This window comes from Melopsittacus undulatus, chromosome 5 (assembly GCF_012275295.1).
Source record: "Melopsittacus undulatus isolate bMelUnd1 chromosome 5, bMelUnd1.mat.Z, whole genome shotgun sequence".
Lineage (NCBI taxonomy): Eukaryota > Metazoa > Chordata > Aves > Psittaciformes > Psittaculidae > Melopsittacus > Melopsittacus undulatus.
The window spans coordinates 65,557,362-65,570,123 of NC_047531.1; the positions used below are offsets into that span (position 1 = coordinate 65,557,362).

General features: G+C 35.6%; 1 protein-coding gene across 2 annotated transcripts in view; it reads left to right on the forward strand.

The window, feature by feature from the left end:
- The window catches only part of TBC1D15 (TBC1 domain family member 15), a 34,003-nt gene that overhangs the window by 9,059 nt on the left and 12,182 nt on the right, over positions 1–12,762 (forward strand). For both annotated transcript variants that reach the window (XM_005143008.3, XM_031043602.2), the window contains 8 exons: positions 1,081–1,179; positions 1,402–1,476; positions 2,219–2,357; positions 3,961–4,171; positions 8,605–8,707; positions 9,697–9,894; positions 11,423–11,551; positions 12,659–12,762. In XM_005143008.3, coding sequence (XP_005143065.2) covers positions 1,081–1,179; positions 1,402–1,476; positions 2,219–2,357; positions 3,961–4,171; positions 8,605–8,707; positions 9,697–9,894; positions 11,423–11,551; positions 12,659–12,762 — 1,058 coding nt within the window. The remainder of the gene's footprint in view (positions 1–1,080; positions 1,180–1,401; positions 1,477–2,218; positions 2,358–3,960; positions 4,172–8,604; positions 8,708–9,696; positions 9,895–11,422; positions 11,552–12,658) is intronic.

A 12,762-nucleotide genomic window follows, 5' to 3' on the forward strand; every position in this document is an offset into this window, starting at 1 on the left:
GTATTTTTAAGCTCTGTGTTCTTGTCTGGCTAGTTAAGCTTACATACCTAAACTTTTAGTTTACTGTCCTGACTGCAAATGTAAGGATTTAAAAAATCTGACAAACAAGTTGACAAGGAGATACTGGTATGTGAGTACTAAAGAAGTATAATATCTGTTTCTGATTAGTCAAGTATTATTAGGTTTTGCCTTAAAAATATGTAATTCTTGAGGAGGTGCTTGCAGCTTGGTTTGAAAATTGACATGGTTATAAAAAAAATTACTGTTCCTATTTGATGCATTTAACTTCCACAAAATCTAAGCTTGGTATATTAGGGACTTTTCATGCTTCTTTTAGAGAGTTGTTAAAAGCAGAGCCTGTTTACATTGTTTATAGAGCTTTTAAGAGTATGTATAGCATACCTTTGAAGTCTGTTGAATTTTGACAGACAAGAAATATCTGATTTTCTTTTTTCTCCTCTTTTTTAAGAATACTGTGAAGAGTTTTGTAAATGCTTAAATACAGAAGTTATGTGGGCAGCGTGTACTCCTACAAGCGTCTTTTAGCTGACTGTCACATATTCTGCCTTTGGAATGGAACCTTTGCCATTCATGTAGGCAAAGAATGTAGGATTGGGCCATTATTTAATCTAAGGCTGCAATTTTTTATTTCTGTGGAGCTCATCTTTTGTACACCAGACTTTCCATTTTTAATTTAAATTATGGTTATCGTTTCAACATGCTTAATGGCAAGTGGGGGAAAGGCAGACTATGTGAGAAGGCCTTTTAATGTTTTACAAGCTGTGTAGTATTTCCATATGAACCTCTGCCTGCTGCTTTAAAAAATACTAGGTACTGAATGCATTTTTTTGTGATTTCATGGTGAAGTAATAATAGTCTAATTGTTGCTTAGAGAGCAAGTTTAAGAAGTTCCATTTCCTACTTTTTCTTGATTCAAGTGAAAGACTCATACCATGGGGGTGGGAAGGAAGGAAAGGTAGCAAATCTTCTAACAAGGTAAAGGTGTTTGACTTAGGTAGGGGAGTTAGGATGATAAATTAAAATACTTGTGTTTTTGTTTCATTGCTCACTTTGTTATAGGTTGTATATGAACAAGAAGGAGTTTTCATTCATTCATCCTGCAGAAAAAATGATGACCAAGACAACTTAATGTCAGGAGTACTACGAGTCATAGAAAAGGTACTTGCATAATGTATTTATGGAAGCTTCATCTCTTTGTTGGTGAAGCACACAATGTGTTTGGGAAATATTAAGTATAAGAAAATGTAAAAATGAGCAAACACTACGTAATGTTTAATCTTCATAATTTTATGTGTATTTATATATGTCACTTGTACTGTGATCATACACAGGGAGCTTTGTTGTGAGTATTGATTTTTTTTATGATGGTTTGTATTGTAGGAAAATGAAGTAATAGTAGACTGGAGACCACTGGATGATACTTTGGATACTTCTAATATCCTCTGTGCTGGAAAGGTATGTTTGTTAGTTATTGGTGTTCTTCATTCTGTTTCTCCAGAGATTTTATTTTGTATTAACTTATGCATAGGTGATCTTATAACTGGAAGCAAAATCTATTAATGTGATTATCACTGGTATTAATAGCTATGTGTAGAAATCATTTGTGGACTACAGCCCAGTTCAGGTTATTGCTGTACATGTGTAGGTGACTGTATTTATATTTTACTTGATTAAAATATAAAATAGAAGGGATCTATCTGTATGAATAGTAAAAACCAAATGAATATGTGTATCGCAGTCACCAATCCCCCACATCTACTATGTTGATTTGCTCTTCATAATTAGACTGAAAACAGGGAGGTACTGTTCTAATGCAAAATAAATATTTAAATGTATGTGGGTTCTAAGATGCAGTGATGTGTGGTATTTAAGCAATATTAAGAGGATGCAACTAAAGAAGAAAGATTTAAGTTTTACATGTAACTAAAAGGTTTGTTGTGTTGGTAGAATCTGAAAGAGAGGCTAGGATATTTCAGTACCATGTTGAATTTATTATGTAAGTCTTTTCTCTTAGTCAGAAGTCCAGATTTCTTGTATTGAAGTGTATTGTGTTTCTTAGGATATTAATACTACAGATTCTTTCAATTTGTGAAAATGGAGATGCTTGTTCTTGTTAAATCTGATAAACTAGCTCAATTTTCATGTCTTTTTTTTTTCTTTTTGATATTAACTTTTTTTTTTCTACCCCCCTCCTCAGGATTCCAGTTCTGTTGTTGAGTGGACTCAGACTCCTAAAGAAAAATGTTCCCGAGGAGCAGACCGTCCGAGTAGCTATGAAGCAGAATGGGACATGGTTGCCACAGTCTCTTTTAAAAAGAAACCACATTCAAATGGAGGTACTTAAGATATAAGCAGGGTTTAGTTTTGTTTTTACTTTATGGCAACTTTTAGGTGAAGAAATGCCTTTTAGATACAGTAAAATTAATTTTCCTAGGAATTGAAAAGCTGTCTGTTGTTTGCCGTGTGAAGTGAATCTTTGGATGAAAAAAATCACAGTGGCATAGCTGCCATCTGCCTCCAATCCCTTTTTCTTTAAATTGGTGGAGAATTGTATTGAAAATAAATGTTAGGGTTAACTTCTTACTGTGACAGTCATTAGATGATGTAACAGTTTTACCTGCATTGGGCTCTAGCATTCTTTCAAATAAATGGTATGAGCTAGATGTCATATTAGAAAGGAAAATGAAAACAGAAGTGGTTTACTACTCAAATGCCTTTCCATGCTGCAACAGCAGAGGGAGATGGAATGTACAATTATGTGGTATGTGGGTCTTTTTTATATGGTCTTTTTTACTTCAGCCAATTAATATTATAGCTGCATCATTTTTGTTACAGTGTCTCAGTAGAGATGTTTGGGGTGGGGAAGAGTGGGGGAGAAAGGGCAGTGATTCTCAAATAATCTTTTTTTTCCTCTGATTCTCCCATAGTATTTTTCTTTATAATACTTCTTTTCACTGTGTTATTTCTCAGTCTGTAGCTGGAGATCATTGTGCTTGTCTCACCGTAGCTGTGATGGTTTTAAACGTCATCTATGTCATGTGTGAGTGCAGGGTTTGGACTTTATTTTATTGATGGTTTTGTGTAAATCACAGTCCTTGCTCCTGAAATGCTCCTGTGTTTGAGAGGAGCTTTTAGTGCGAGCACAATATAAAGCTAAAATCAGTATCTGTGTCAGGCATAAGATGGTTTATTATGCCACTGGTTTGTATTGATTTTTCATCTTCAGGTATTAGAGTACATCTTCATCCAAAGCGAGTGTCATAGAGCACTACTGACTTGGATTATGCTCTTTGTCACTTCTCATTTCCAGTTGCTATCATTTGATGGAGAGAGGCTGGGGCAGGGAGGGAGGGTCAGGTTCCACCCAGGCGTGCTGGCAATTTTGTGTCCTCTGGTAAAGTAAAATGTAGTCCTTTCTTTTTGAATATGTACACTCTTGCATGGAGTATATAAGTGCTTGCACAGTATGACAGAAGAGTGGCTAGTGAGATTTTCAGCTCCTTCTCCCTTGCTTTGGTAGCTGTCTTGCCGCATATCACCTGTACTGTGTCTGATGTATAGCATACAGTATTGTAATGTATATCGTATTTAGTTTGAGTAAGTAGTACTACCTGGTGGAGGTGCTGGTGGGATTTGGCTTTCTTCTGGAATTTGATACAGCAGTTGTACATTAAGTGCTGGATTCTTTTATAAACTGTAGGCACAGCTTTAGGGGATCAGTCTGATCTACTTGCCTGTTATTTTTGAAGTCTGTTAGAAGATGAGGAGCACAAAGAGAAATCCAGAAATAGCAGTTACAGTAGTTATGGTATACATTTCATCATCAGAATGAATGCTGGGTTTTGTGCTTGTGTTTTAGGAACAGTGACAGATACAATGCATTTGTAATTGCTAACACTGGAAGTCAAACTAAAATTATGTGGTCATTTTGTTTTCAAGATACTACAGCTCATGCAAATGGCGAAAGCAAGTGGTCATTCGTGTTCAGTTTGACAGATCTGAAATCAATCAAACAAAACAAAGAAGGCATGGGATGGTCTTACTTGGTGTTCTGTCTGAAAGATGACGTGAAACTACCACCTCTTCACTTTCATCACGGGGATAGCAAGCTATTGATTAAATGCCTTGAAAAGCATGTTGTCCTGAATCAGTAAGTATCAGGCAACTCTTAATTGTGATTTACAATACAGATTATTGGTTTAATGAATTTCAGATTAATGCTTCCTGATGTCTCTCACATACCCTTTTTTATTACTAGAATCAGTTTTCAAGGTGACTCAAACATATGCATTTGGAATGTAGGCTTAAGTTTTGAAATTGTTAGATCGAGTTATGAAATCTAGTTTATGAAATTCTAGTTTAGAATCTGTTGAAGTGGTACCAGTTCCATAATTCCTCAGTAGCTCCCTCTGGCGGCTACAGAAGCTTCTCATGAGCACTTTGTAAAGTTAAATCCTTCTTCCTGAACCACCTGTATTAAATTGGATAATTTGTGTTGCAGTTTGCGATCTTCTATTTTGTGTGAACTATCTGTATTGACATTGATGTGTGAGGTAACTTATAGCACTGCCAACTTAATCAGCTTGTGTATAAATGTTTTCCCTCAGGGTTCTGTTCCTTGTAACTTCTTGCCATGGAGAATGTTTCACACTTGATCTTTATTTTTCAATCATATGAATATAAACATAGACCTTATCATGATGTTAAATACTTGGCTTTTGTTGTATATTTATATATACAACATATATATATGTTGTATAACATGGTGTCACCTCCAAGTTTTTCACTTAGAAAAAATCCTTTGTGATTGGCAAGCATGAATGCAGAATGAAATAAAATGTTCTGCTCTCATCATGTAGGCATAAGTATAATTTAGGAAGGCATCAGGGTAAATAAGACTAGGTAGAGCATGAGGAAAAATAAGGTGTAATAGGTACACCTATAGCAGGTGTAAGATCAGTGTAACAGGTAATCTGTTTTCAAAAGTGTTTTTTTAGCACTTGCAATATAATATTCTGATGACAGATTGTAAGGTGGATAGTGAAATGGCTGTGGGAAACACTAAGAAAAACCCTTGTGTTGTATGGAGAGTTGATGAAAGCTTTATAGCCTAATGTAATCTGTTGCCTATATAATGCAGCAATGTATTTCAGATTTTCTAACTAATTCCATAATATGTATTTAATGGACAGGACCAAGCTTTAAGTAGGCTTACTGAGTGCAGTATAGTGACAGTGTAATGACAGTGTAGCAAACTGGTTTGCATTAAGTTAATCAAAACTTTGTTCTTCTGATTGTGAACTAGAAACTTACACCTTCTTTCCAGTTAGTCCACAGAAAGCTTTAACAAAAGCAGTTTAAAGCTGACGACTTCATGCTGCTGGGTTTTCTAGTTGCCAGTATTTAAAGAGCTTATTTTTTTAATATATATGTGTGTGTATGTACACAGACATACACATAAAAAGCAACAAGTAACAGAAAAGTTGATAACCAGAATGCAGTACTGAACTACCAATCTGTAGTCATTCTTGAATTAATTTTGTTGGAGTTCCATGTATTTAGTATTGTGACACCTAGACTAAGCTTATATTTCATATTTTTTTTGCTCAAAAACATAAAATGTTTACACGATACTGCTTTGCTATGTAAAGAGTTACTTTGTCTTTCCATAACCAGGAAGTTTTTTGTGTCTTTTGACTTTAGGGTTGAAAGCTTTGCAAACCATGGGAATCTAACGTACTGGAATACTTTAAATCATTTTATGAAGTTGAACACTTAAGTTTCTCTTAAGCCAGACATCTAGGTTCTGTTGAGTGTTTGTCATTTAGCTATTGCACATAATGTTGAACAGTTTGTGTTGCCAACAGGCATTATTTCCAGCTTTATTGAGTCATGTGCTGTAAACAATTACACTTCACATTGCTGTGAAAAATTAATGCTTATTGGTGAGTCACTGAATGAAAATGAAATAGGTACTGATTTTTGGTTCCTGTTTCAAATACTGTCTCTTTCAGACAGTCTGTGGTGAGTGAGTGGGTGGTCACCATTCTTCCTTTATTTGACCCAGTGAATTTCTAGTTACTGTCCTTTGTAGCCTCTTGCCAGGTGGACATTTCTCTATGGACAGTGTAAACCAGTAGCTGTCAGGTGGGGAAGGAACTGGATGAAGAGAGGCAGTCATGTCCTTATGTGTCTGTTTTTGAAAGAAGCCAGTGGTGTAGAGTTTGTGTGGTCTGACCCAGCAGTGGTACCCTGGGGAAGGTCCAGGAATTCCTACCAGATGAAGTTTCTTGCTAAGGTAACACAGGGGATCTTGAGGTGATGTTCAGGCATCTAGGATATGCTGAGCTGCTTAGTACTGCCAACTCAATGCAGTTCTAAGTATTGATGAACGCAACAGCAGGTACTTTGGGAACTTTAAAGCAAAAAGCTGAGGCACTATGGAAATGAAATTTGAATGAAGTTAAGCATTTAGCTGAGCGGGAACTTCCAGTTTTAGTTTTTCTTAGCTTTCTCTCTTGCAGTTAAGGTCTGCTTCTGGTACCAAATTCTTTTCTGTGGTCTAATCATAAATTATGATGATTATGTTTTTTTTTTAAGAAAGAGAAAAGAGCAAACATAAGTTGTGGAAATGGCAGACTTCAGTGGCTGTACATTTCTGTTGTTTCCTAATGGTTATGCTTTAGTAAATGATATATCTAAGCTCAAAACCTCTTTTGTGGATGACAGAAGCAAATACTTGTCAGCAAAATTACTTGTTATCCCAGCTTCTAGTTAAATACATGGGATATTGGTGTTAAGGCAGAAAGTTCAGCTTTTCTCTAAAACAGCTTTTTGTCACAGGTATTTTCTTCCTCTGTTTCTACCACCTCAAAAGATTTTTTCCCTACAAAATGGAACATTGTTGCTGAAATCAGTGTTTGGGAAGTTGCTAAACTTGAATTAAGTATTTATAATTTGCTGCTTTGAGGATACCCAAGTTACCCAAGTAGCTGTTGATACCCAACTGGCTGTCCAGAGAGGATGTTTAATTAAAATTGAGATAATGGTACAAAGTTTTTGTTTCTTCTTTTGGTTAAGGAAAACATAATACATGACTCAGCCTTTGCCCTTGTCCTGCTTTTTAGCAAAAGTCAGTTGTGTTTCATTAACTGTTCGTGCCTCAGAACTATGACTCTGGTGTCTGGCTGTCTCAAAATGAGATTGCTTGTTGCATTTCATATCCGTCTGTGTTAACAGTGTCCTGTCCTGTTGGAGTGGGAGAGAGATAAGGCTTATTAAAGTTCTTATCTTTGACTTTAATAACATGGTAGATGATGCAGGTACTAAGAAAAATAAAAGTAATTTTTCTTTCAAAGATGAGGAATAGTGGATTTGAACTTTGGGTGAGAGCAATAAAAGTAAGCCTGTGCACTGGATTCATGTCAGATGGCAAAGTGTTTGGCTTTCCCTTGCCTAGCTACCAGCTCTGAGGCCTGAATGTCAGCCTGGCTTCTGAGCTGTTCTCTCTTCTGTCACATACTGAGCTGTAAATTGGGAGTTCAGGAGCTGATTAATGAATTGATGGGGTTGGCAGGGGAGTTGGAACTAGATGATCTTAAAGGTTCTTTACAACCCTAACCATTCTATGATTCTATAGTCTGTGCCAGAGGAGGGGAAAAGATGGAATGTTGGGTTGAGGGGGTGAGAACAAAAGAACAGATTAAATACTAGGAGCAGTGTGGTTCCACTGCCTTTGTTATTACTGTTTTCATCTCCCTGTGCAAGCCTGTCAGAGAAGAAAATGTTACATTGAAGAACAGGAGTGTACAAAGACCTTGAGTTGGGCCAAATTTGTATTGTGTTCATTTAGCTTTTGGATTCTACACAGAAATATATTTGCAGACTGTACTGAGATGGTTCTGTTTCACAATACAATGGCTGTGGTGTTTTTTTAGCTCCTGTCAGTATGAATCTCAGAATTATTCTAGCAGTAGCTGTTTTAATACTGTTGGTTAAAAATTCATTGATGTGCTTTCATAGATTGTAAAGCAGTTTGTATTCATTTATGTAATGTTTTACAGGGCATGGTAATGTAAGACTTAATAATGGGTAAAAAGAATTCCTGAAGTGTGTGTGGTCATGTGAGCTTTTTTTCAATTCTTCTGTTACGTTAAAGGAGTTTTGTCATTTATTGTGTTGAGGCTGACCATGTCTCACTAAATTTCTTTTCCTGTGTCACCTCTTTTTTTGTCTGTTGTCAAATACAGAAAACTGTAGTTGAAGAAAATGATGTACATGTGGGTGACAAAGGTTATCTTCCAGAGTAATTTCTCAAAAATTTTTCAAAAGCATCATGATTTTTTGCAGTATGAAAGAGTACAGTTCAGCATTAATATTACCGCTAATCTTTTGAAAAATGGAAGTCCTGTTTGTAGTGTTTTAGCTTGTGAACTTGTGCCAAGAACTAAGAGTGATCTTGCATCAAACCTGCTTTCATTGTACAGCACCTGAAATGTGACTTGAAAAAACAGTAAGTGTTTTAAAAATGTTTTCAGGAAAAACTTAGTGGTGCTTATAGAAACCTTTTTATTTTTATTGCAGATCTCCCCAGGATAAACGGATTCTTCTTGTGAATTCTCAGAACAAGTCTCTTTCTCAGTCTTTTGAAAATCTCTTTGATGAATCATCATATGGCTTATTACAAGTATGTATTATCTCTGAATTTTTTATTCTGAAGAAATGTATTAAAAAAAGCCACCTACAGTGTCACACAGATATTGCCTGAACTATTGCCATTGTAGAAGCATTGACTGTGTCCTAAAATGAATGCTTGCTGTAGAAAGTAAACTTACTTATTAGTTGTTTTATGTGTTCTAAGAAATTCTTAATATCCCTGTGGTATTATTTCAAAGCTATTCAAGTTAATGTTACCTGCTATTCCATACATTTGGATTCAGATAGTTTTATGACAGGGAATAAGGAACAATTTTAGGAGTTACCAAAATGTTACTTAGAATTTAAAAAATTTTCCTTGATTATGTGTTTTTTCCTTGATATTTTCTGACAGTTTTGAAGTGATGTTGGAAATACAGCAGCAAAGAACACAATACTGCAGAAAAGAGGTTTTGGGTTGTTTTTTTTAATGCTAAAACTGCTTATCATTTAGCGGGGTTTGTGGATTTAGGAAAGTCAGCAGTAAAAATTCCAATGACTTGAATTAGGCCAGAGTTTCAACCAAGTGATTTATTTAATTAAAGAAAATATTCCTGAGTGAACTGCATTAGTTTCTGGACTTAGTTGTCAAATAAATTTTTGTGTGAGATTCCTAGCAGAGTACATGATAATTCAATCTGCTTTCTCTGTGAAGGCAGAGAAGCTAGGCATAAAGATGACATTTTGTGGCATTAATCACTGGAAAATAAACAGTAAATTTGATCCACTTTTATATGTAGAGCATGCTTGCTGAGCACTCTGATATTCAATTTTTCAAATCAGCCAACAGTATTATCTTAATACTCAAGATATATTTTTTTAATCATGTAATGAATGTACTATATGAAACCACTGATACATGAAACTTCAATAACTTTGAGATGTACCGTATATCTCCTGTTTTGCTTTCTTTCAGTACAAGAATGCCAAATGATCTGATTTTTTTTTTGTATTTTACTTGTTTTCCTTGTTATAACACAGAAATTGAAGAAAGATCCCTACACAGTAACAATGGGAAGATTTTCCAAAGTCACAAACTATATTTTTGACAGTTTCCGTTCAAGTGATCCTTCAACTCAAAGGCGACCACCATCAGAAATGGCAGACTTTCTCAATGATGCTATTCCAGGGCTGAAGATAAATCAGCAGGAAGAACCAGGATTTGAAGTCATTACACGAGTGAGTGTGTAAATGCATATGAAACGGATGCATTGATTCTTTTTATGCACACCTTTAAAGGAATAACAGGAGTTGAAGCTTGGCGAGTTACAATGTTTATGCTTGGTCATTGTGGCATGTGCTGCCCTACCATTTGTTCACAAGAGAAGATCATTGTCAGCTACATCTAGAATGTCATTTTTATGCCTGCAAATATGAGGTTTGCTTTGAAAGAAAGCTAGTAATTGCTGAAATGGGGATTATCATTACACAGAGTTACTACCTTGAAAAACAACCCATTTCATGTTTAGTGTTTCCTCTGTGGTCAGCTAGAGCTAAGTAAAAAAAATGTTAGGTAAAATTGGGATATGGATGTTAATAACTTTCTTGGCTAATCATTTTAACATTTCAGTGTGCTTTAAGAGGACTAAAAAGATTAAAACAAATTATTTAATTGGATGATTAATGTCTAGGGTGTGTGAATGTACAGATTTATGTGTGACTTGAACCAAAGCTAGAATGAACTTGTAATGGCATTATGAATCACTTTAGTCTTCTATTAGTGTCTTTTACAGACAGGTGGAAAAGATTTTTCTAAATGCTTGTGATTACTGTATAAGCAGATTACATGTTTTTAGAGTGTTAAACTGGACTGAATGTTATTTTTTTTTTCTTGAGTTGAAAATAGTGTTACTAACTTAGCAATAGCTGTCTGAACGATGCGATTCTAAGAACTTGCTGCCTAGCACTTAGTTTATTAAAGAGAAAAGGTGTAATAACTGCTACATACTGAAAATAATATTAACCCTAATTTGGTAAATGTGTTAGATTTCTGAAGAGTTAAAACGCAAATTGACTTGGTGGTTGCCTTTATCAAAACACTTTTTAGATAGTAAGGAATTATTGTATGCTGCGTTTGCTCTGTTTAAACATGCAGTTTGGGAGCTGAGAGTAACTTTAAACTGAAACTTTAGTGGGGGTTAGGAGTTCTGAAAGCACATACAGTCTTGGGTTTATTTTTATTTTTTAAGGGCAGTGTATGTAAATTGATCTTTCAGTCACGCTGCAGTCTGTGTGAGCTTATCATCTCTGAATCCAAGCTGGTTTTCTGCTCTCTCTTAAGATGCACTAGTGTGTATCAGGAATGTGCAATTGAAGTGAAGCTTCCTGTTGTCCTTGTTTTGTTGTGTTGCATCTACCATGTTTCATGATGGCTTTTAGTCCATGGGAAGCTAGCTTGGAGGTGTCTGTGGGGGTAAAGGTTATTTAAAACACATACATTCTCTTCCAAAATCTGAAATATTAGTATGTTTACCCAAGCCCTCAGCATGGAGTATCTTGCTTTAAAGATCTGCTTGTATTAGTCCATACTACTTGCTAATGTGGACACAATCATAGATCCTTAGAGTTGACACTTGAGGTGTGCACATATGAAAATGTAGTTGCACTCGGTATAAGAAACTGACGAGCTTAGTACTATTTGTGCAGTTGTTCAAAACTGTTGAAGCACTTCAGTGGGATTCATACATCGTATTTTCATATGTTTCAGATCGATCTAGGAAAACAGCCTGAAGTTAGTAGAAGAGAGCCTGTGTCGGCTGAAGAATGGGCTAAGAATATGGATGCTGAAGGAAGAATTTTAAATGTCGACTACATAAAGCAATCAATATTCAAAGGGGTAACTTGTTTTTCTAAACTCAGCAACACCTGTGGCTTGATTCCAGCCTGTTTTTCTGTCCTTCACAAACTATGGTTACGCTGTTTTCATTACACTTGTAATGCTTTGTGCAGGACTTTGAGCCTCAGTATTGTTGGAGAGACTTCATAAAGCGTGATCTGACCAAATACCTTAGCAGTCTTGCAACCATACAACATGCTCTACAAGGGGGGAGATCTGTGTGGCTGGCTAAAGTGACTGAGTTGGAAACACAAAAGCTTAAGTGCTAAAGAAGAGAAATCAAAGTGCTTTTTGTGAAGACACCAGTGCTTCAGTGTTAGGAAATCAGTTTTTGTTTGTTTGGTTTTTTTGTTTTTTTTTTTTTCTTATTCAACTGAGGGTTTTTGTAATATGAATTTGAACTTAGTCTCAGTGTTGGAAATCTGAAAACTTTAGTTATAATGAGGAATTAAGCTGGCCTTGGACTGGTCAGCTGGGGAGTGTGAAAGCAGAAGTGTATCATTCTCATGACTGAACTGCGGGAGTTGAAAGAAACTCTGGATGAGTGGGACGTAATTCAGCTAGTACATTTTCATCATCTGCAAATGATGAGCATTACTTGGAAACATTTCTGACAAATAAGCATCCTTGAGTGGATACTGGTATTGATTGCTTGGAAGATTCATCTGTGTGTTGACTGTGTCTTGTTAGATAAAAATATTTGACCAAATAAATAAAAAGAGGGAAGTCTAGCCCTCAAGATCAGTTAAGCAGTGTGATGTTTAAATATATAAATTTTAAAGGTGGGTTTTTTTTTGTTTGTTTTTTGTTTCTTGAAGTCTCTGATGCCTGCAAGGTTTTCATTTCTAGCAGTGAAGCAAAAATGTAGGAAGAAAAGTCTTTTGTAAAAAGTTTCTTTTTTTATCTTCTAAGAATCCAATGCTTCTGCAGCTTTCTGCTAATCATATTCTCTTCCTGCTGTTTCCTCCAAGTATGGTACCTAGATAGCAGATAAGATTTGGCTGCAGTGTGAAAAGAAATTTAATTATAAAAATTGTCTTTTAAAGTTGTTACTTTAAGAAGTGTTGTATCACTTTAGGAATGTTTCGTATCAATTTTTTTCCCTAGGGTCTCTGCCATACTTTAAGAAAAGAGGCGTGGAAATTTCTTTTGGGATATTTTCCTTGGAATAGCACTAAAGAAGAGAGAGCAAATCTGCAAAAAAGGAAAAC